This window comes from Xenopus tropicalis, chromosome 4 (genome assembly GCF_000004195.4).
Source record: "Xenopus tropicalis strain Nigerian chromosome 4, UCB_Xtro_10.0, whole genome shotgun sequence".
Taxonomy (NCBI): Eukaryota; Metazoa; Chordata; class Amphibia; order Anura; family Pipidae; genus Xenopus; species Xenopus tropicalis.
The window spans coordinates 40,485,263-40,510,967 of NC_030680.2; the positions used below are offsets into that span (position 1 = coordinate 40,485,263).

The following is a 25,705-nucleotide window of genomic DNA, read 5'->3' on the forward strand; positions in this document are numbered from 1 at the left end:
GCCAAATGAATATAGTTAAATTCACTGAATGAAGCGTTATTGTCCCAGCCTGGTAGCTTGGTCCACTGAGTCACTCAGTCTACACAAATAAATTGCGGTGAATAAATTTCTCCTCTGTGAAAGCAAAAAGAGAAGTGAATCTTGTCCGTCAGGGATTAGTCAGCAAATATTTCATTGTGCTGTGTAAAGATCTTTATTTCAATATAATATTAGTATAAGTACAGTGCAGAATACATTTTGGAACTTAACTTGTTCAAGATATATATGTATATATGTGCAATCCAGCAAACCTTGTTTTTGGTATATGTTTAATAATTAAAAATATTTTGTTGTTGTTTTGTTGTGAGTTTGTCCTGCTTATAAAACAAAGTGAGTAAGTAAAAAAGAGTCATCTGACCTTCCCCAGGTTAGTTCTAAGCAGAGCAACATTACAACACCTTTTTATAACAGAATCTCTTTCCAACTTTAGCTGCTCAGCCAAAATGACCATCAGATGGCCCTGTTGGGCCAAATGTATTATATTTGCAGTTTAAAAACTGTTAATATCTTGTAAAGTATAAACAATAATTCATGTAAATAAAAAGTGCATTAGAAGACATTTTGAGACATTTCATATTAATTTGTTTAGAAAAGTTTATATTTGCTTTAAAGGAGAAGGAAAGTCATTTTGGCATTTTACTGTCAATAGATTTGCCACATTAGTGCCACCTAGAACACTTTATTTATTCTGCAGAAAGCATTACCATACCTGAGTAAAGAGCCCTAGAAGCTTTCTCTGTTTGTTCAAGATTGCAGCTGTCATTTTAGCTTGGTCTTCATAGCTTCCTGCTCTGCTGTATAGCTCTAGTTATTATAGCTCAGATTATACATTCCTAAGGGTGGGGGGAGTGAGTTTTAGGAACAATTCCAAAACTTTAATCTTCTTCCAGTGAAGCCATTTCTTTGTTGGTTTGGATGTATGCTTTGGGTCGTTGTCATGCTGAAAGATGAAGTTCCTCCTCATGTTCAGCTTTCTATCAGAAGCCTGAAGGTTTTGTGCCAATATTGATTGGTATTTGGAACTGTCCATAATTCCCTCTATCTTAACTAAGGCCCCAGTTCCAGCTGAAGAAAAACAGCCCCAAAGCATGATGCTGCCACCACCATGCTTCACTGTGGGTATGGTGTTCTTTTGGTGATGTGCAGTATTGTTTTTGCACAAAACAAATTTTTTGGAATTATGGCCAAAAAGTTCAACCTTGGTTTCATCAGACCATAACACCTTTTTTCCACATGCTTTTGGGAGACTTCAGATGTGTTTTTGCAAAATGTAGCCTGGCTTGGATGTTTTTCTTCGTAAGAAAAGGCTTTCCCCTTGCCACTCTACCCCATAGCCCAAACATATGAAGAATATGGGAGATTGTTGTCACATGTACCACACAGCCAGTACTTGCCAGATATTCTGCAGCTCCTTTAATGTTGCTGTAGGCCTCTTGGTAGCCTCCCTGACCAGTTTTCTTCTCGTCTTTTCATCAATTTTGGAGGGACGTCCAGTTCTTGGTAATGTCACTGTTGTGCCATATTTTCTCCACTTGATGATGACTGTCTTCACTGTGTTCCATGGTATATCTAATGCCTTGGAAATTCTTTTGTACCCTTCTCCTGACTGATATATTTTAACAATGAGATCCCTCTGATGCTTTGGAAGCTCTCTGTGAACCATGGCTTTTGCTGTGGGATGCAACTAAAAAAATGTCAGGAAAGACCAACTAGAGCAGCTGAACTTTATTTGGGGTTAGAGGCACTGTAAATGATGGCAGGTGTATGCTGACTCCTATTTAACATGATTTTGAATGTTATTGCTTAATTCTGAACACAGCTACATCCCCAGTGTGTAGAATTTTTATATCCACTGTATCTGTTGGCAGTTTTGTGTGTCCTGAATGGTGAGCCTGAGGATGCCCTCATCCTTCCTAAGTGTCACCCTCCTGTACCAGGAGGTGCTAGCTGAGCTGCATATATAAATATATAGTTTACAAGAATTGTAAAGTCTTTACATTCTGCATTCTGTGTTAAGGTGGCCGCGCACATGGCGATTTTCGATCTTTCGCACGAAAGATCATTCCCACCCTCCACAGACGTTCAGGGCTGAATCGTCAGATATGTTGGTAGAGACAATAGGAATTCTGCTGATTCAGCCCTGAAGGTAGATTTTGCTCAGGCACTTCAATGGAGCCCTATCAAAATCTTTTAACCCGCCAGACCGATATCCGCAGCATTTTTCGATATCAGACGCCTCACCGAGTCACCATACACGCACTGAATATCGTATCGTAAGAAACAAGGTTTTGTACAATATCATCGATGCATGTATGGCCAGCTTTACACATGTAACATAGGCATTCTGTGTTATCTACGTTATCTCATAAATCCTTGTCCTATGATCATAATTGAGCCCTAATCTCTTTTGATTTGTTAGGAACATTTTCAGTTCACAGTCAGAGCAAATAAACCGAATGAAATATATTTCCTTAGCTGGAGTTGCTGATGATTTTGTATACCAACTGCCTGTGAAAACAAGCCCAGGGGGAACAAATCATCACATGGTCATCAGTGCTGAAGAAGCAATATATTCAGCATAGAGAGACTTTCTGTCTGTATCAGTGTAAGTAATTGTGCAATTATAGGTCTCTTTGTGTGCTGATTTGTGTGACTTTATGAATGTGTATCATGTGTAAATGTAGATATATGTTGGTGCTGAAGCCTATGAAATTGGATTTACTGTTGGTCTGTATGCATGATTATGTATAGAATGGTCTCTTTGAGTGTTCTGGTTGGTGTAAATGTTGCCCTATAATTGTTTTAGTTAATGTACATTTAGATATGTGACTGTGCAAACAGGTCCAGACCAGTGCTGGGTCTTAGTAGATTGTGCTTATAGGGGACTCAATTATTAGATATGCAGATGGGGTAATCTGTTGTTAAGACTGCTGGTTGATCAGGCAGATAAATTATTGGGAGGGGAGGGTATGACTGGGCTGTCCATATTGGTATTAATTACAAATATAATGGTAGATGGAGGATCTTAAATGGGTTCCCTAACCAAAAATGGCTTTTTGCATAATAGAAGGAAATATAATTGTGAGCAGTTTTTCAATATACAGGAGCCAGAGCAAGGAGACCACTTCCACTGGTAGTTCAGAGATGTAGGTCTCCATAAAAATATGTCCCATAAATAAGCTCATATGTAAAACTCTGCCTCATCTAAATAAACCATTTTCAAAAAAATATACCTTTTTAGTAGTATGTGCTACTGGGTAATCCTAAAAAGAAAATTGCCATTTTAAGAATTAAGGGCCGCTCCTGGGATCATAGGATTCACAGTGCACACAAACAAGCCAAGGCACACATACATGCTAGGCCACATAGGCCAATGAATGGAGTTCTGACTTGCTTCCACACTACCTCCTGTTACAGTAAAAGCTGTATAATTTTTGGTCATGTGATTTCTTAGAGAGCCCACAGCCCATTACTAAATGGTGGATCAAATATTTATTTTAGTGGTATAGTTTTCCTTTAAGGAAAATTTGCAATGTATGGAATCCAGTTGTTGCACAAAATGTTGTTATATATTAGGACTTGATATATTGATAATGGGTAAGTGCAGACTTGTCTTTGTCTGAATGCATTTTGTGGTCAAACCCTAATGCACCCCCGCTTAAAGGTTTAAAATTGCCATTAGAGAACATATCTTTCCCTTTTTTGCCAGGACATATTGTCCTTAAGCATAAAGACCAGAATGGTCCTCAGGCATGGAGGCCAGGGCAGAGAGGTCCTCAGGCCCAGGGACAAGGGCAACAAGGTCCACAAGCCCAGAGACCAGAGCATTGGAGACATCATGCACTTAAATGTCAGGTAGAACCAACTATATGGATGCTTGGATACCACTTTTAAAAGGAGACATACAAGCAAGCCTAGCTGCTACAACACAGTGTGCCAAATGCTACCGGCTCCCCTGCACAGCTAGGGAAAGGAGGCAGCAGTGGAACAGATGGGCAGGACTAGTATGGTTGTTGCATACATTTTTAATAAAATTGTTGTTTTTCCACACAATATGTCTTCTTTAAGAGTTTGCAGAACTTCACCGGTAACAGCAAACTGCTAAATTGGCAAAGGAGTTGATAAAGGCTAAGGCAGCCTCTCAGAGTAGAGAGAGGCAGGGGGGCTAAGCAGCTGGCAAAGAAGGAAGATGAGGAGCCTGGGACTCAAGCCTTAGAGCCAGGGCAAATTAAATCTCCCAGACTAACACTTTAGACATATGCTCTAAATTCATTCTCACATAGGATGAATAGGAATAGGATAGAAAGCAAAGTTATGGGCCATTCTTACTGTAACCCCTATTTGGCTGTGAACACAGGCAATGACAGCTAGATAGGCTTTAGAGCATGGGGTACATAGGACTCTAACACACAAGATGGGCTTTCACTATATGAAAATACCTTTAGGGGTTTGTTGAAACTACAACTCACTTATGCTGTGTGCAAAGTAAATAAAAGAATGGGCGCCAGAAGGTTCTTTTGCAGTAAAACAGAACTCAACTTGTTTATTTGTCCAAGACAAATGATCCACAGGGTTAACACAATACTTGGGAAAACTAATAGGATGTATACCTTAGCAGCCAAGAATCCCTCACAGCCAACTATGGATCAGGGATAGGAACTGACCTTATACCTGCATCTAAACCATGGTCTTACTCTAAAGCTACAATGCCTGTAAGGAAGAGTACTTCCAGCTAGTCTCTCCTGGCTGGTGCCATAAACTGCTCTTTCTAACTAGTCTCACTATCTCACTTTCCTAGAAAGTGCTTTTACAAATATTATCCTAACTCTTACTACTCCTCATTCACGGGGTCCTTGTTGCCTGACTTCACTAGAGCTAGACGTAGCCTCTAGGGTAGATGGCTTTACTGGGGCCTTGTTGATGCCAGGCTTGGTGGAACTTCCACCTGAGTCAACAGATGTAGCCAAAGAGCAGGACCCACCCCTTTCCCCCACAGGGGAGTGGCCTACATATAAACCACTAAGGCACACTATGTTAATATCAAAATCGATACATGCGTCCTTTGCCCAGCCCAGCTTGGAAGGAACACAGGAACAGAAGATTGGAAGACAGCCTCAGGAAAATTAACAGCTGAAAACTTAGATGAAGGCACAGGAGAAGCAAAAGTTTAATACATTGGCACTGCTGGACTAGGCTGGATAGAAACAGGTGCAGTACCAGAAATAGAAGCAGGAGAAGAGGATACAGATGATTCCTAACGTAGTAAATAACAAAGTAATTAGAAGAAATTGGCCACAAGCCCTCTGAAAAAGTTGTCACTATAAACAGAAAAAGCAGGGATCCTTTAAAAATTGGGTTTCACCATCAGTTCCTTTACTCCAGTAGTTCAAGTAGGAGTAGAATGTTCTGGGCAGACATCAGACAGTTAAGAGAAAAAAGTCTGCTTATAAAGGCTCATGAACCAACATTACCTGCTCTAAGGTGGATTTGTGTAAAAGCCAGGCCAAGTAGGCCTATGATCCAGTATGTGTACCTTATAAATAAGGTTTGACCAGTGCAGGGCAAAGTGCTAAGCTGACTCGATCTAAAAGCAAGAGGCAGTTAGATAGATAACTTTTGCCCCAACAAATATTGTTGGATTATCAGTTGGTAGTACAGGTATGGGACCTATTATTCAGAATGCTTGGGACCTGTGGTTTTCCGGATAAGGGGTCTTTCTGTAATTCGGATCTCCTACCTCAAGTCTATTAAAAAAATTATTTAAACATTAAATAAACCCAATAGGATCGTTTTGACTCCAATAAGGATTAATTACCGTATATACTCGAGTATAAGCCGAGTTTTTTAGCACCAAAAATGTGCTGAAAAATTCACCCTCGGCTTATACTCGAGTATATATATTTGGGAAGCCCTGACATTTGGGAAGTACTTGCCATAATGCTGTGCATCTCCTGTACGCGCTCCCATCCTGCTGTCTTCGCTCCTCTGCGTGCGCTCCCAGCGTTTAATCGTGCGCTTCAATCCTACGCTGTGTGCGCTCCCTTGGTATCAGTGATTCATTCCAACGAGCGTGCTTCAATCTAACTCAGGTCCCTTTCGATGCAGACGCGTATGCACGTACGCAAGCAAACACGCACGCGTCTGCTGAAACCTAGAAACAGCCATCAGCACGCACGCGCGTTTGCAAACGTGCGTGTTTGCTTGCGTACGTGCATACGCGTCTGCATCGAAAGGGACCTGAGTTAGATTGAAGCACGCTCGTTGGAATGAATCACTGATACCAAGGGAGCGCACACAGCGTAGGATTAAAGCGCACGATTAAACGCTGGGAGCGCACGCAGAGGAGCAAAGACAGCAGGATGGGAGCGCGTACAGGAGATGCACAACATTATGGCAAGTACTTCCCAAATGGCAGGGCTTCCCAAATCTTTGTTAATGTCTTCTTGTTATGTGATGTTGCAAATTTCAATCTGTTATTCTGCCAAGCATTTCCTTATGAAGTGAAAGGAAAATGGTAGTGGACAGTAAGACTGGCAGTGAATATGTACTGTGTGATATTATATGAGAGGTAGTGATGTGCGGATTGATACTCAGTATGGCAGCTTTCTTAGCCTTCCCAAACTGACAGTTAAAAAAAAAAATAATAATAAAAGGTTAAACAATAAAAACTATGAGGCAAACTTTTCTCTCTCCAACTCCATGCTGTTTATGTATTTAACCTAGCCCCATAGTAAAATAATTTCCCACGCTTGGCTTATACTCGAGTCAATAAGCTTTTCCAGTTTTCTTAGGTAAAATTAGGTACCTCGGCTTATATTCGGATCGGCTTATACTCGAGTATATACGGTATATCTTAGTTGGGATCAAGTACAAGGTTCTGTTTTATTATTACAGAGAATAAAGGAATACTTTTCAAAAATGAGAATCATTTAATTAAAATTGAGTCTATGAGAGATGGCCTTTCCGTAATTCGGAACTTTCTGGATAATGGGTTTCCGGATAAGGGGTCCGATACCTGTACCATCAATGCAGGGAAGACATGAATGAAATAAGAACCAGATAGCTTTTTCTCCAACAAAGATTACTGGGTTATCAATTGGCAGTACCACCAGTGCAGAGAACACAGAGATAGTAATAGTGGTAGTGCCATAGGAGTGCCTAGAGAGTGAGAGACACTGCACATATGCTTGGAATATTGATCCTTACTATACTGATTAATATACTGCATACTGTTTATCATTAAAGTGTGTTCTTCCTGTTTAATTAATAAATAGCTAATATCTGGTTAAGAAACCACTGGCATCAAAACATATTTGTTAATGATTGTAAATTGCCTTCTATACCCTCCTAAACTTACACTTAAAAGTGTACCATCCTGTGTAAGGAGCCTTAACCAATGCTTTGCCCACTGCCAGACCTGAGGTATGTGGAGCTCCTTATTTAAAGATAGTTTAACTATTACAACCATACTCACAAGAGGTTGTTCACTACCTGCAAGAAAGGGGGCAAAATCCAAAAAATTTCAACTTTATCTGGTGCGATATACACAGTGCAGCCAGACCCTGCACAGAAGGGTATACTTTTGATCCCATTAGTGCTCTTATCCCCCTAGAATGTTGATTGAGATGCACAGTACAACATGAAGTGTTACAGATCATAGTGATCTATACAATAAATAAATAATCTCTATGGGGAACATGTCATCCTGCATATCTCAGTTAGCTGTATGAGTTAAATTGCACAATATTCCAGTATTGATTATTCTTAGGCTGGTGTGTATTTTAGGTACTATAGTAGTACTATAGTGTGGATGTGGCCTATGATACTGTGATCAGTCAGATGTGTCTGAAAATAAAAGAGCTCAGCCATGTATCTTAACAGAGTTCAGGGCTGTCCAGCTTCTTAGGGATTTTTATTGCTGCCAGTCCTCTGACTTTTTTTATGGTATGATTTCTTTGTATAAAATCATTTTAATATTATATAACCCTCACAAGTTAAAATATTCTATTTAATATTTTATGGACCTTGTTTTTCTGGTGTTTCTATTACTTATCGCTTAGATTATAAACTCTACGGGGCAGGGACCTCCATCCTTTTATCTCTTGTTGCTAAGCTCTGTGGAATCTATAATGCAACAATACTTTTTATTTATTTGTATTCATTATTGTACTCTGTATCTATTTATCTTTTATTGTAATGGCCCCTACTTATTTATTAATTTATTTTTCTGCTGTACAGTGCTGCGTTCATTAGTAACACTTTATAAATTATATACATACATAAACATACATATTGTCTGTCAGTAAAGATCTCTTTAGTATCTGAATTAACTATCCCAAAGAGTTCATCTGTTGAACATTCGGGGCATATTTATAATGTGTAAAAAATGGTGACAGTGGTGGCAATCTTTCTAGTATGATAAATAGGCCCTGCACTAAATGGCACAAGTGCACAAAAATGAACCACCTTGCTTTAGGGTTACACCTCTCACCCAGGTTCTTCTCTGCTTCTGAGTGATATATAGAATGTGATTGTTTAATGCTATATAATTGTTAGTGATGAGCGAATCTGTCCAGCTTCGCCAAAAAAAAATTGTGAATCTTTCAAAAGATTTGTGAAAATAAAATCCAATTTCGTCAATGGTGGAAAGCATGAATTTGCCGCAGATCCAGGCCTGCTGAATTTTTTCGCCCATCACTAATAATTGTATATATTACTGCAGCATGCACTCGTGATCACTTTTATACACATAGTTTTATAATTGTAATAGATAGTAGATCTGTAGATTTGTTGCGCAGCTACTAATCTCCCTGTCTGTCACAGCCCTAAGCACCTGTAATTTTTGTATAAGCAGCACTGGTTATTTTCCCTGATTTATTAATGAAATCCTGATTAGCATCATAATTAAGGTGAACAGTTGAATTTTTAGATAAGAGTGTTTCTTAAGTAAGAATCTTTGTCTTTGTTTTTTCTATTTAATTTAGATAGTAGTAATGCTTATTTACAATACCCTCTTGCAAATATACCTGTCTTAGTTCTTTGTGCTAGAAAATTGCCAACATTTTTAATTACATTTTAATATTCCTGATACAATCAATGTATCAATGCTCCCCATGTTATTTGCAAAATCTGTTCCCTAATAGAGTCACTCCTCTGTAGATTGTACATGAAATTGCTTTTGGTCCTAGTCTTTGAGCATCTTCTAGTGAAAATATAGCAAGGGCCAAGGATGCTGTGTAGGGGCGCACCTTCCAAATGATTGATCAACTTTTTTTTTTACATTATATGCTAATAATTACCAAGAACATATTGCTGAATTTCAGTCCAAAAATACATTTTACCATGTGTGAAAATATTCCATAATGCATGGATAATGTGCAACATATACCGAATGCATTGAATTATAATGATATAAAGCATATTTAAAAAAAGGGGTCCACCTTAAACATTGTACTCTTACATAATAGACATACATTAGTTTTTTTCACTTGCTCTGTTGTGCTCTTGTGTCACGTTTTATGCAAGTATAATTAAAATTATTGTTTGTAACTTAGTACAGACATTATGCATCTTTACTGTTGAATAATGTGACCTTTTCTCTGGAATACTTGATGGCTGTACTTGATATGTTTAAAATCATAATGAAAATAAAGTACAAAAACAAATTATCAATAATTAGTGATCTACTGGGAGACATCACAGGATTGTGAATTTTAACGGTTCTTTAAATATCAAGCTTGTAGGGAATGTCATGATAAGACTGTTATAGAGAATTTCAATTACATAAGTTTACAATGCGTCTTTGGTTAAGAATCCACTCCATGCCTCTGTCATAGAAAAAACAAACCAATGGCTATGGTTTATCATGGGAAAACCTATGGGTGAGATTCAATTATGAGAAAAAAATAGAGCTTCCATGTAATAAACTGTGAGAAAAGTTTTCCTCATTGAATTGCATATGGATCTATGGGAAAATTGAAAACTGAATTTCTCAACAAATTGAAAATTTCATCTAAAATCTCAGTATCAGTAACTAAAATGTATATTTTTAGTACAACTCACAGTCTTTTGCATACAAAACAACACCAGGCAGACCTATAGTGACTGCAGTATCTAATATAAATATATAAATCCAACTTCATTTCAGAGAAGCAGCTGCATCCAAAACTCATAGCCAACTGAATGAAGATCACTGTCTGCCTGTTACTAAAGGTACCGTCAAAGGACCTTTGGCAAACTGCAGTCTCTGGGGCTGATTCATCACAGTATGAGTTCGAATCCCAAAATTCGGATTAGATACGATCATTTCGGATGATCGGATATGTCACAAAAATGCTTATGAAAAAATCATATTAGTCACGATAATTTTGTATTGGCGATCCAACCTGACCAAAGGAAAGTCACGATACCGAAGCTTGAATGAATCCAAAACTTTTGTACTTGGCGCAACAAATACGTCGTATAAATTGTTGCGCTTTTATAAGTACGAAAAAGTTGTGCAAATTAATGGAAAAGTCGCAAAAAATACACACAGTACGAAAACGTAGAAAAAAATTCGATTTTTTTGTATTCGGAAGCAATCGTACTTTGATAAATGGGCCCCTATATGTGAGAGTAGCAGTTTCCAAGCTAATTCTTCACAATTTCTTCACAACAAAGTGTAAAAGTTTTTTGCTAGGTCAAAAAACACGAAAGTTCCCCTATTTAAGACTGAAAATAAATCTTTTCACAGAAGAACCAAAATTAGAAGTATACTGTTGCAGTCGGAGAGCTTATTTGAGGAGATGGCCCCATGAGATAAAAGTAGCAAAGCATAATGTCTGGGGGCAGACATTCATGCTGAATAGGGCAAAAAGGCTCATTTATTTACTACTGGGCATATTCAGATCAATGAAAAAATATTATTTTATGATTTATGACATAAAAACCTAAAATGCAAGATTCCATTTGAGGAGAGAAATCTTAACTCCTAATTCAGGTCCAGTTTTTTGCCACAGACTTTAATAGAGTTTTCCTGTGATAAACAGTGATATGGTTTTTCCCATTGAATTGCATCTGGCTCTATAGGAAAATCTGGAATTAGTAAAATTAGGAAATAAGCTTTCCTCACCAAATCGAATTTAGTCCTATGTACTTAAATATTTAGTTGATATCAGTTGGGACTGGGAGTGTTTTGGCAGTATACAAACCAGATAACCCATTGTTTTCCAAGGGGATATTTCATAAATACAGACAATGTGAGAAATTTTAATTTTCAAGAGCAAGATTCATGCACAAATTGCAAAAGTTGCAGTATTATTGCAGGATTACTGCAAGATTATCCACAGTCCAAGAACACAACAATTCTGCTAACAGTATTTCATGGTGGCCAACAAACAAGACTTGTGCAATAATAACTGCTTACTCTGGTTCTGTTAAAGTACTTGTATTTACTCTGGCTCTTAAGTAACAATGGAAGGTGAAACACTACCTGCATTGATACACATCTAGTGGCAAAGCAGTCAAAGATTAGAAATGTCAGATCCTGAACCCAATCTGGGCCCATTTGTTAACAATGCAATTTGCTCCTGCACAGTAACCAAGGGCAGCCAATGTTTTTGCTTTGATTGTTCTACCTGCAGCTGTCTGAAAAAGGTTACTACTGATTTGCTGAAGGCTGTTGCTTAGGAACAAATCTGCTCAGTGGTGATAAATAAACAAGGATTAAGAGAAAACATCTGTAGACTATGGCTGTCACTGGATAATGGGTTTCCAGATAAGGGATCCCATACCTGTAATCATAATAGCCATTCAGTCGAGAGGAATGGTACTAAGACACTTAGTACTTAGATATTGTGATTGTTGGTAGCGCTATTTATTGGGGAAGAGGTAGGAAATCCCTTTTGCACTCCAGGGTATACAAAACAGTATGATAGGAAAGTAGTGAAAAAAAAGAACACAATACAAAAGTAGCAGTCAAGTTTTGATATCTATTTTGTGCTAATTTACACTGTATTATTCTGGTGGGAGCAATAGGCAAGGACAATGTTCATGAATTAACAGTAAATCTGCAGAAGATTTAAGCTGCAGATGTGTGTCAGACTGATTAAGCAGCTTATCTGCCTGTGTATGTGGCCCTCTGACAGGCCTCCCTAGCTGACATCTGGCCAAAAATTAGCAGATGTTGATTGGGCAGGCTTGATTTTTCTGTCAGTTCTCCATCCGACTTCTCGTATCTCCTTGATTGTAATGTGATGGCCCTTTGTCCCTAGGGCCAATTGATCGCATCAGTACAATATCACTCACCCAAGATAGGCATATCAGGGGAAAGATTTGCTTGTTTGGCGACCTCAAGAAATGAGCAAATCTTACCTTGTATTGCCACTTTCATTTCTTAAGGGTGATAAGCTGGTAAATAAAGTGCCTGGAAACTATTACTTTAGAGTGCTGCTGAAACCAAAATGTTTCTTATTTTTTTTTTTGTAGCAAGTGAAGTAGAACAAATACTATATAGTTTATGCTTTAATTTAGTGTATATCTAACCACAACTTCCTTCCTTACATACATTAACTGTAATAAGATAAAATATAACATACATATAGCATAACGCTAGATACTCAAAACCCTTGCACATGAAACGATATTAGAGAGCAGAGCTGCTATGACCACAGCATTTCAGGTTCTTAGGTACAGAATATAAAAACTGGCAATACAGAGGTTAATACCATTCCCTTGAAGAAATTTGCAAGCTTCTAGTTTAGGCCCAGTCCTGCAATTACAGACCTCTAGTAGTAATGAGATCCATTTGTTAGTACAGTATGTAACAAAGCAATTGCTTTTCCTGTGTGCGAATAGCAGTGAGCAGCTTTGGCTGAGAAGCTGGTCTCTAACAGCAAGCTGTCTACATCATACAGTAGGAGATTGCCAAACAGGTCAGGCTATATAATATAGCTAAACAATTTGCAAAAAAAATTGTGATCTTAAAATAGATTCTTTTTGCTATTTTGATTATACTGTTATATATATTTACACAGTTTGCTGAATGTCTTACTAAACAAGACCTTTTAAATTCAATGAAACATTTTTATGAAACTCAGAAAATGTAAACCCAGGTTTTATAAGAGCAGAGGAAGCGAGATTTCAAAACAGGAAGGAGGAAGGTGAGTATGTAAGAACAGTGCCAGAAGGCTCAGAAATATGTTACTCACATATAGGGAGGAGTAGGAGAGTTCAGCTTGTTTACCAGTTTCTGGTCTTTGTTATTCCTCTATTGCTACATTTATGTTATATGTTAGATACCACACAATTCCCTCTGGCACAAGTGAATCTAATCACCTACACATTCTCTTTCTAGCTGAGTTTATGTGCTGCTTTGCTTCTGATATATTTGGATCTTCGGAATAGCCAATGAGGAAACTAAGATGGATTCATCTGGTTTTGATAAGGGCCTCACCATTGATGAAATAGTGGCGAAATGCATCCAGAGCTTTGGTAAGTTATTAATTTTATTATAAAAAAAATACAAATGGTGTTTTAAAAGCACTTTAAGGTTAATGAAAAAGTATTAGCAGAGTATTATGGAAGTTAAACTGATCTGGCCAAATTTGCTTCAGATACAAAAAGAGGGGAATGACAAAGGCATTTTCCCTGGTGCTAAATTTTAGTTGTTTATTCTGTACACACAATTTCAAAAACAGCCTAACATACCATGTCAAGGAAACAAATATAGTGGTCCTATTTACCTCTAGTCAAACTTTTCATTGACTGGCACATCCCTACTTGGTTGTATTTCTTGGGAAAATTGTCTCTCAACCAAATCATTGGCTTTACAGACTGATCCTCCCTCATTGTAGCTTTTATGGGGGAGATCTCCACAATTAACATCCATTTTTCAATGGCATAAGGGACAGATGTGGGGTATTAAAGTGGAAGTTTGCCTTTCATTCCTGCAGAATAACTCTGCTAATAAACAAAAATACAAAGGGATGTGGGAGCACTCCAAAACTAGTTATAGTACAAGTACATGCAAGGGATTTATTATCCAGAATGTTTTGAACCTGGGGTTTCCCAGATAAAGGCTTTTAATTTGTATAAAAACAATTTAAATATTAAATAAACCCAGAAGGATTATCTTGCACCAATACATTACCTGCTTTCCCAACATCAATAGGCAAACTTGTGCATGATTTAGCAGAAGGGGCAGGATGGATGCAATGACACTTGGGGGCAGATTTATCAAAATATGAGTTTAGAGCTTCATACATAAAAAACTCACCCACATTCTATTCATTCCTATGTGATATTTAGATGCAATTCAATGAGAAAAACATAACTCGAAAGAATCTTGTCCACTAGTTTTTATGTGATAACCATTAGACAACTTTTTCTTACTGAACTGAATCTGGCCCATAGATTTCAATAGATTTTCTCATTGAATTGTATCTGGCTCCATGGGAAAATCTAGAATTGAAATAGGAAATAAGTTTTTCTCATCAAATTGAATCTGGCCCATTGTTAGGAAAGCAAAATGAAACAAGAAGCATTGCCATCCAGATAATTTTGCCACATATTTGAATACCTGTTGAAGAATACGCTGTAACTTTTTTGATATATCAAGTCTCATTGTCCCCTCTATGTATTCTTTCTAGATAAGGATGGAAAGCTATCAGATCCTGAATTGGTCCAGATGTTTTTGATGATGCATCCATGGTATATACCATCTGGCGACCTTGCTAAAAAACTCTTTGCTCTATATCCTTTATATTCCATATAAATCCTACTATTTTTACTTAATCTTATTTAGAAAATATTGAAAACTACTATTAAACTTATAAAAGATCCATAGTAACACAGAAAAGGGGTATTAGTGAAGGGAGTCGCAGAGGCTTGTGGCTATTTGTGCACACCCAAATACAGCATGCAAAGTGCAAAAAAATGGCAAATTGCAGGGTTTTTTTGCACTTTGCATTGCAGTCTTTTTTTGCACTTTGCACACTGCATATGGATTTACAAATGAGCCCTTCAGGGGAACTGGTTAAAAAGGGCTATATAGGAAAGGAGTTCAGTGTTAAACAGAACTATAAATAATAAAAACATTATAAATATGTAGATTAAGGATAGCAGATACAAAAATGCAGACATGCATCAAAGAGTATCTGTTGCAGCAGGCTTTATCTGATACATTATATAGCTTCAAGAAGGGGTTGGGTGGCTTTCTAGCAAGGGAGGAAATACAGGGTTATGGCAGATAGCTCTTACTACAAGTTGATCCTGGAGTCAGGAAGGAATTTTTTCCCCTCTGCGGCAAATTAGAGAGGCTTCAGATGGGTTTTTTGCCTTCCTCTGGATCAACTAGCAGTTAGGCAGGTTATATATAGGCATTATGGTTGAACTTGATGGATGTACGTCTTTTTTCAACCTAACTTACTATGTTACTATTTTATCTTTCCAGTAAGCTTAACAATTGTTACCCTTTCCTTAACTACTTTTCACATCTGAATCTGGTGATAATATTGAACGGGAGAGGATCTGTCAACTTGTGAGGTATCTGTTACTTGATGTTTGCTAACATAATACTATATTTTCACATGTTAATTTTAAACTTGTGTTGTCATTTACAACCAACTATAGCCCAGTTATATTCCTTCCAGATTCTGGATATCTGAGTTTCCTGCAGAGTTTGATCTCAACCCAGAACTTGGGGAGCAAATCCGAGACCTAAAGAGAGCACTGGAGAACAAAGGAAACAGAAGAGAGAGTAACCTAATAGACATCGAGAGTGTGTATGTTCATGGAGCTATGTTATTAACTGAACAGGAGTGCATGTTACACATAGGGGCTGATTTATCAAAGTAGGATTGGGTCTGAATGCTAAAAATTCATATTTTTTCTAAGTATGCGTCTTTTCTGTGATTTTTTCATTAATTTCCGTGACTTTTCCGTACTTTGCGACAATTTGTGCAACAAAATCGCATTTGTCGCATTGACTACGACAGTTTCGGAATTCATTCAAGCTTCGGTATTGTGACTTTCCTTGGGCCAGGTTGGAGCTGCAGAGTGCTATTGAGTCCTATGGGAGGCTTCCAAAATCATGCACTGAAGGATCAAAGTCAGAAACTTTTTTGGAACTTTCAGATCGTACAATGATATTTTCGTACAACCGCAATGCAAAATTTTCAGAAATTAGAAATTATCGGATTTAATCCGAATTTTTTGAATCTTACTTTTAAATGTCTGAAATTTGTACTTTGATAAATGGACCCCTTAGGGTAGATTTATCAAAAAATGGGATTTTTAGAAGTGTATTTATAAATGGGTGAGAGTTAGAACTCACCATTTGATAAATATACTTCTAAAAATCCCCTAGGAATGAATAGAATGCTCTAAACATTTTGATAAATCTGCCTCTAAGAAGGTGATTTATCAATGTTTCCATTCAAAATTATTAGATGATTAAAACAATTTTTGCATGAAAACTCCCAAATTTGAATTCTGGTTTCCAAAATGTAAATGTATGATATTTATTATGCAAAAAAAAACAAAAAAAAAAAACACTTATAAGTTCATGTAGAAGTCAATGGGAGTTGTCCAAGGCAAAATGTATGCAGTTTTTCAATTTGAGTCTTTTGCACATCTTTGAGTTTGTAGACCCATTGAAAATGATGGGTAAAATATGAATTTGATACATTTCAGTCTTTTGTTTAATTCGATCATGTTATGTAAATTCAAACTTTTTAATAATTAGACAAACATTTGAGTTTGGTAAAATTTCAAATTTATTGAAATTGAAAAAAAGCTCCAAAAAAAAATCCACAAATTCAAAATTTGATAAAATAAGTCTCTAAGTAATGAAAATCAATTGAGCTTTTCATGAGCTAACCAAATGCACTTAGAGTTAAATGTTTTTCAAGCAGGCACAGTATAGGTGCATACAGTTGATTCAAACATGGATGTATATGTAATTTACTACAATTTTCCAGCAGAGAGCTTTAACCTTCCTTGCATTTTTCTCCACTGTAATTTAGGCCACATCTAAATTATTATGGAGATTGTATGGTATACATTGTTTACCATCTCTTCAAGCACTGCAAATTCTTGCCGCCTCCAAATAGAAAACTCATATCACCCTAATGCATATCGATGAATTGTTTATGTTTTCTATGCAGGGTATATTTTTCTAGCTTAGCAGCTAAGATAAAAAACACAAGTAAACAATATCAGAAGCACCTAAGGGCTCTGGCACACGGGGAGATTAGTCGCCCACGACAAAACTCCCTGTTCGCGGGCGACTAATCTCCCCGAGTTGCCTTCACCTGCCATCCCACCGGCGACAATGTAAGTCGCCGGTGGGATGGCACACGTGGCGGCGCGATTTCTGGAAATCGCCGAAAAAGACTCGCAAGGCTTTTTCGCCGATTTGCGCGAAATCGCGCCGCCGCGACTAATTTCCCCGTGTGCCAAAGCCCTAAATAAGATGAATGTCCATGGCTGCTGAATCTATAATAAAACAAACAACACCCTATTATGTCCTCACATTGAATACAGCTAAGTCCATCACCTAAATTGCATCATTAAATGCACCACTTGTTAAAATTCTCCCAAAGGGGTGTTCTATCAACAAAAAAAGAAAACATGTGAAAAAATGTCTAACTTCAGCAATATGTGGAAACACAAATTTTTAATATATGCTGCTATTTTACTCTAATGGAAGTAAAGAATAAATAGACTTGTACCCTTGAATTTCTAAAACCACAATAAACTAAACAAAAAAGAGCTGGTAGCTGATGGAAACATTTTATAATATTTTTACTCATCTCCATGGAACCCAGTAATTGTGGATTGTTTCATTTATTGCTGCTCTTTTTTATAGCCCATCCTATGGATGGAAGCGACAGGTGACACAACGGGGCCCAAGTGGCGGCAGAGTTCGAAAGACATCCTTGTTGTTTGACCACCTAGATCCAGCTGAACTAGCTGAACATTTAACACACTTGGAATTTCACTCATTCTCAAAGATTCTGGTAATGGAAATCTAAATCAACACCTTTTTTTTACAGACTGCTAGGATTCTAGGATGAGTATCAAAATGTACACTGACACTAGTAAATAAAGCACTGGATCAATACAAGGTTTTATTCTTAAGGAAAAGGTTTGTTAACGCAGGGACGAGTCATGCACACAAGTCAAATGAATAAATTACTGTAAATAGCATAACTGAAACATTTGCCTTACAGAAAAAAAAACATTTTCTTATATTAGGGATGCACTGAATCCAGTATTCGTTTTGGGATTTGGCCAAGATTCAGCCTTTTTCAGCAGGATTCAGACAAATCTACACTCCTGGCCGAACCAAATCCTTAAAATCCCGTGACTGTCATATAAATACGGAATTTGAAAACTCTTTGTTCTCTTTAACCCTTCCTTATCCTGCATGTACTCTTTAACCCTTACCCTTCCTGCATGTACAAATTAGGATTCACTTCGGTATTTGGCTGAATCTTTCACAAAGAATTCGGGGTTTGGCTGAATCCAAAAATAGTGGATTCCTAATTTATATATACTGTATGTAAAAGCACAGTCACAGGCCCCTTGGCACTCACTCTCCAACTCAGGCCCTGGCAATCTGTCTCTCTTTGCCAGACACTCTCTGTGTCTCAGGCAGTGGCATAACAATCGAGAAAGGAGACTCCGTGGTCACAGGGGGCCCAGGCCGTTGGGTCTGCTTCCTCCATTTTTTATGTAAATCCCCGCTCCTCTTCAGCCCTGGGGTTCTACGTTTAATTACAGGCAGGGGACTACAATGAGTTTATAGGGCTAATTTATATAGAACCTGGGCAGATGTGCAAGAACATGTCCTCTTAGTGCTCATGCAGTGCCCACTTCTTCCCAGTGTCTGGCTAGGCTCTGCATCTTGTGCTGGATAAAACAAAATTCAGCATGGGCTGCACAGCCAGGCACAGGCCAGCGCTGTCCTTACTGCATGCCATGGTAATTACAGGGCTCTGTTGTGATCATCACCACTCCATAACATGTTAGGGAATAGGTAGATGGAACACCTACATGCCTTCTCACTGCCCCTTGTAAATAAAGCACTGCCAAATGCAGGCAGCACAGTATTCATGGGGGAGGCCAGAGGTTTCTGTGGCAGTGTGGAAATTGAAAATAAAATGTCAATTGTGTCTGGCTTTTGGACTTTTCACACTGCCTTCCCAATCATATGTAAGTTCTTAAATGTTTTCCCAGTACTTACATGTGCTTCCTCTGGTCTCCTACCAGACTTCAAAGACACACTGGGATGCACACTGGCTCTTGATAAAACTGATGATAGCGTGTGAATGTTATAAGCTCCACTGCGGCAGGGACCAATGTGAATGATATTCCATCTGTGCATGACATGTCAGAGTCATATATAAATGAGATAATGGTAGTCATTCTTGATAATTACAACTTAACGTTTTTATATCATCAGTTTCAAGACTACCACAGCTTTGTTCTTCATGGCTGTACAGTTGGAAACCCTGTTTTGGAGAGGTTCATAGCCCTGTTCAATGGGGTGTCTCAGTGGATCCAGCTCATGGTGCTTAGTAAACATACCCCTCAACAGAGAGCAGCTGTGATTAAACAGTTTGTACAGGTGGCAGAGGTAGGTCTTTGTTTTTTAGTATTATAAATCCAACATTAGGAATATTTTGCATGCTGTTGCTTACAAAGAGAGTTGATATTTATTTTTTACAACAGTTTACTAGTGTCATTGTTTATAATTCTAAGGATGACAAGTCCTAGGGACACAGAAATTATTATGAGTAAAGGTTGTATAAAATGATCTTTTTCATGGTCAGTATATCTCTTGTAGAGGCTGCTCCAGCTGCAGAATTTTAACACTCTAATGTCTGTGGTGGGTGGTCTTAGCCACAGTTCCATTTCACGACTTAAGGACACTCAATCTCACATTAGCGCAGAAACTACCAAGGTAAGAAATGCTATTTTTGGGTCTAACTAGAAGAAATCCTTTTAAATAAGTGCCCATTTCCTTTGGTTTTATCTCTCGTGTGTGGGATGTGGAGCAACCCCCATATTAGGGTATCCAAATACAAAGTTTAAAGTAGTTCTATTGTATAAATGGCATGGTTCTAAAATGCAAACTTTTTCAGAGTAAGTATGTTATTCTAGTATGTTTCTACAAGGAAGTAAGTAGGGTCATCACACAAATTGCTATTATGGTTGGTCTCTACCTCTACACAATTAGTAGCACAGATACTGCTGGACTAGCCGGAAGTGAATGGTTATAAATATTGCTCATCCTAAGTAAATAAAAATTAGAGCCACACTCCCTTTGTATCTATTTCTTACCATAAAAAATATTTATTAGTTTTCTTATTACCATAACATTTCATCAGTTCAGGCTCCTACAAGAGGAAGGAAGTGTTTTTGGAAGGGAAATTTTGGTGAAAGCAGCCTTCCCTCTATCTTGGCTAAGGGGCTGTGACAACAAAAATATAGTGTTTCCCTGCTAACACCTTTTAAGATTGATAAGAACTTATTTAAATGTAAACTGCCACTGATATTATATCATAGTCTGTTAAAATTTGTATTGGGTGTTGGTAGTAAAAAGTTTGAACAGCCTTTTACTACTCTAACAACTCTTCCTACAGCAATGCTGTATCTACATGAATGGTTTAAGAGCTTTTAGAAATATCAGAACAGTTTAACCCTTTTAATTGCTTTCCTGCAAGGTGTTTGATTCCCTCTTGGAGCTCCTTACCTCTTCAGATAACTATGCAAGATACAGGCGCAGATTTGCAACGTGTGAAGGTTTCCGTTTCCCTGCATTGGGAGTTCATCTGAAGGACCTCATGGCACTCCACGTGGCACTGCCTGATTGGGCAGACAAAGCAAAAACCATCATTAACATCTCCAAGATGCGCCAAGTCTACAAAGTTGTTCATGAGCTCACTGAAGCACAGAGATTGGAACCTCCAGTTAAAGCCAACCCTGATTTGCTAAACTTGTTGACGGTGAGAATAATGAATAAATAAAAGTAATATTTTGAAAGAGTAGAAACATAGCACAAAACAACTTAAATGACCTGAATAAAACAATTTTTAGCTGTAGGGTGGGTGGGCATAGAAGTATGACAGAGGTGTGATTATGAGAGGAAAAGAAGATACAGCACTTTTCAAATGTATTCAGACCCTGATATTTTAATTAACAAGAAATCCTACACTGATCTGTTGGTTTTTTCATTTGAAGGTGCTGAAACTCAAAATCACTTTTTAATTGAAGAAAAAAGTACCTGGAATATGCAGCTTGCATAAGTATTTGATCTCCTCCTCCTGCATACATACATATTATTTTGCAAGTAGTTTGGAAGTAATGTAAGCACATATAGAGTTGCTCTGTGTTGATCAAGTTAGTTGGGTGAGACTTGTGCACCTAAGGGGCATATTTATTATGCTGTGTAAAAAAACGGCGAGAAAATTCGCCACACATCGCCAGGATTCGCCATGTAAAAATGGCGTAAAAACAGCATAAAATCGGCGTAATTGTTTTACACGTTTTTTCTTCCACCGGAACTTATGGAAAATAACGGCGTAATATCCGGCGTAATATCCGGCGTTCAGATGGCGATCTTTTCTATTATTTTACACATATTTTTATATGTTTTTTCGGCAAATTAGTTTTACACAGCATAATAAATACGCCCCTTAGTGTTCAAATAATGCCATTGTAGGGTGTTTTGTTCTTGAGTCACTACAGTATTTGTTTGGCCTTTTGTTCAGGATCAGTGCAGAAAGTAGCATTCTTCAGGAAGCAAATGCTTAGTAAGTTAGCTCTCTAGCACTTCTACCCAAACAGAACTAAAAAACTAAAATTGGTCAAGGGTCTGATGACTTTTGCAAGTCAATGAAAATCAAGGTCAATCAAAAGCAAAACAGCAACAGAATGTTGCTACATGTACAGTAAAAGTTAATGAGAAAGAAGTTAGAGTTATGTGAATGTATTATCTTTTTATTTCAGTCTTTCATCTCTTATTTGTTAGGTTTCTCTTGACCAGTATCGCTCAGAGGAAGAAATCTATCAGCTGTCTCTTCAGAGAGAACCTCGGGCCCGATCTGCGGTGAGAGAGCAACTTCAGAAATAAGCAGATTAAAATAGATATTTTTTAGAATAAAGTAGAGAAATGAGATTATGGCAAGAGCAGCAGGAGGTTACATACAATGGAATAAAAATCAATACACTTTAAAAGTAGAAGTTATGTATATATGGAAAAATGCAGCAGCTAAGGAATACATTATATTTTTCTTTAAAAAACACTTTCAATTGATTCCATTTAACATTTTCTCCTGTTTGCACAGCAAATGAATGACAAATCTCCACCATCTTCATCACCAACTTTAGAAGAGTGGGCATTCTTTAATGCTAAAGGGATTTCTCTCCCCTTCAGTTTATACTGTTTAACATTTTCCTCCTATTTTCCCAGCAAACGAATGCAAAATCTCCACCATCTCCATCACCTCCTTTAGAAGAATGGGCATCCCTCAAAGCTAAACCAGATCAAGCTCTGTTGTGCCAACACATCGAGAAAATGGTGGAGGTATGTGGGTTGAAGTTGGACAGAGGCAATGATACATTGCACTTTTAACCCTATTCCTAAACTGTTACCCCATATGTAGTAAACAGGTCAAATGCTACCTGCTGGTTGCTATAGGTGATAAGAACAGTAGCAAACTATAGACCTGAAGTTGTTTTAAAATGAAATACTTTCTGATATATATATATATTTACCTACTGTAAGGTGATTACTTTGTAACAGCTTTGCCCTAGTCCTACTCATGACATGTAAAGAGTATTTCAATGCCATTCTAAGTGAAAGTGATATAAGTGATTCTTTATAAGGCATACAAATGACAGGCAAGGCCCATAAGTTCAGTACCATATTTTGTCATGGCCCTCCCCATAGGAACCATGGCAATGAAATCAAAATATTCTCCATTAGGAGCTACTTCCCATGCTGTATGGCACACTGCATTTACATTAAGCTAATATAAATTTATACTTACTGCAAAATCAGCATGTGTAGAGATTTTTTTTTTCTCATTTAGTAACAGAGAAAGTGCTTTCTGGTGAATAAGAGTGTTTTGCTTGTGCCATTGTTCTTATAGTTAGCTGGGAGATAATCTTAGTCTCTGGGTAGGAAAAGTATATCCATAAGTATATCTCTGGGAATAAAAGTATATCCATAAGACTATGTGATAGAAATGGGCCATAATCAGTGTAATATTTAAACAAAACATTACCATAAGAGTTTATGAGTTTATGTAATTACTTGAATAGAATGTAAACAGGTCCAGTAACCCATACAAGCAAATCAACAGTTAGCTTTTACTTACCCAGTATCAAGAATATTGAAATAATTCTTAATTTGCTATGGGTTACTAGGAAGTTTTACCCTTGTTGCTGCAAAGCTCAAAGTATTCTCCTATTAAGCCCTGTTGAAGTCAAGTTGAATGATTCTAATAATTATTGCAAAACATGTATTTTGTAATCAATTTTTGGATGTTTTAGTCTGATGATCACCTTGTACCAAACTCTTTAAATTTGATTCTCTTCACAGTCCGTGTTCAGACTGTTTGATGAAGATGGTGATGGTCACATATCTCAGGAAGAATTCCAAAGTGTCCGTAGCAATTTTCCTTATCTATGCGCCTTTAACGAAATAGACCAGAATCAGTGAGTAAGATCAAATCACATTTTATATTAGTATGGTGGTCGGATATGTTGCACCTGTTCAGTTTATCTGGTTGTATGCATGGATACGCTCCTTAGAACATTCTGTTAAGCATTTGTGGAGCAACTTTTTTTTTTAAACTGACAATTTTTATTGGTTTTATTATTAATTTTACATTTGGCAGACTGCTTAGCGCAGTTTTCTGCTTCAGCAATTCAATTGATGATTGAAATTATAAATTGAAAAATAGAAATAAAATAAAAAAAGATGAGGTAAGGAACAATAACAAATGTGAACAAAAGACATAATTGTAGAGGCTGGGACCTGGGTTTTGGTAGGATAAAATGTCTGCTCCTTTTAAGTTCTGTGATTTTTGTTTATAAGGATGTTGAATAGTTCAAACATGTATAGCAATGGAAAGTTGGGGATCGTTTCCATGGGCTAGCTGTGGAGCAACTTTTCAGTAATCATAAGTCCTATATGCACTTAGTGCTATATCTACATACCCGACCTTAACCCACCCCTTCTCCACCCGCACCCGGCCCATGGCTTTGCATCTATTCGTAGACCTGAACCCACTATAAATAGACCTGGCCAGACCGGAAGTGGGGCTCAGTTAGGTCACGGGCAGGGAGGCAGAATGATTGGACCCGCACCCACCTTTAATGTTGTGTTGTTGGCCCGCACATCACTACTACAGATGTATGTGACAGATTTTCATTAAAGAAAATATAATTCTAAATAACTTTCCAATATATATTAATTAAATGTTTTATGGTTTTGTAGTTATAAGTGTAACTGCTGTTAAAAACAATATCTGTATGATATTTATGATATTCTCTTCCTTGCTGGCTTTAACTCCTGAAATAAGAAGTCTGTACAAACTGGTAACTCGGAAGGAAGTGATGGGAGATATTTTTTGCCTCAGTTTATCTTGTAATCAGATCTAGCAAAGATTGTGAGCCCCTGGACTTACAGATTTGTTTCTGCCTGAAATGCTTGTGGGGGACTGGGACTAAAGAGCCTATAAGGACAAGGATTTATTTTTTTCATTGTAACAGTAAGGCTGTGCCTATTTACATACTTTACTTGTATAATACAGGGATATAGAACTTTGTGCACGAGGCAGTAATATACTATGGCTGTGCATGGGATGTGCAGTAAGTTCTTGCAGAATATGTCATCTCTGAATTCAGGGCCAGAAATACCTGCAGGCTGGCCTGATCAAAAAGGAAGGTTGCTCATTTACGAGACTAAATACCACAAACATCCCACTCCTTCCTCCATTGACCATACACAAAATATGCATTTCTTCTGCAGTGGCCCCTTGACAGATACAAGCAGTTGTGCGAGGCAGTGCTTATAAAAAAAAACAACACTGCAGAGAAGAACTGAGAAGTGCTATACAAATAACTGCATTACTAAAATTAGTTTTCACTGTCAAGCGCCACTTCTTGTATTTCTGCTTTGCAATTTTTAAAGCACAAACAAGGCAATGTGAAGATCATGAATTAAACATATGGCAGTTTTTCCTGTGGTTAATTTGTATGATAATTTTGTTAATGGACTTTAAAAGCTGAGATCTTATTGTATGTACAATACTGGACTACTTAATAGTGGTTTACTGTAATTTCAAGTCTTTAACTACTAAAAATAAGAGCCTTCTGTGGCTGAATTTCTTTTCATCACACGATTATTTTTGCATTTTGTGCAGGGATGGGAAGATCAGTAAACAGGAGATGACCTCATATTTTCTGCGTGCTAGCTCAGTGCTCGATTGTAAAATGGGATTTATCCACAATTTTGCAGAGAGGACATTCCTGCGACCTGTGTCATGTCAGCATTGCGGAAATCTGGTATGTGCTTGAGCCCACAGGGTTTTAGCACATACAAATTGTGCTAATGGACTAAGATGAAAAAGTACACATCCATGTAATTTCTAAGCTGACCAGAAAAAAA

General features: G+C 37.5%; 1 protein-coding gene across 2 annotated transcripts in view; it reads left to right on the forward strand.

Annotated features, from left to right (window-relative positions):
• rasgrp2 (RAS guanyl releasing protein 2 (calcium and DAG-regulated)) overlaps window positions 1-25,705 on the forward strand; it is a 49,974-nt gene that overhangs the window by 16,501 nt on the left and 7,768 nt on the right. For both annotated transcript variants that reach the window (XM_031900702.1, XM_004913516.3), the window contains exons 2-13: window positions 13,373-13,509; window positions 14,667-14,769; window positions 15,511-15,561; window positions 15,669-15,800; window positions 17,888-18,038; window positions 19,487-19,660; window positions 19,871-19,987; window positions 20,751-21,032; window positions 22,058-22,135; window positions 22,499-22,612; window positions 23,633-23,748; window positions 25,461-25,602. In XM_031900702.1, the coding sequence (XP_031756562.1) occupies window positions 13,440-13,509; window positions 14,667-14,769; window positions 15,511-15,561; window positions 15,669-15,800; window positions 17,888-18,038; window positions 19,487-19,660; window positions 19,871-19,987; window positions 20,751-21,032; window positions 22,058-22,135; window positions 22,499-22,612; window positions 23,633-23,748; window positions 25,461-25,602 (1,530 nt within the window). In that variant the 5' untranslated portion in view covers window positions 13,373-13,439. The remainder of the gene's footprint in view (window positions 1-13,372; window positions 13,510-14,666; window positions 14,770-15,510; window positions 15,562-15,668; window positions 15,801-17,887; window positions 18,039-19,486; window positions 19,661-19,870; window positions 19,988-20,750; window positions 21,033-22,057; window positions 22,136-22,498; window positions 22,613-23,632; window positions 23,749-25,460; window positions 25,603-25,705) is intronic.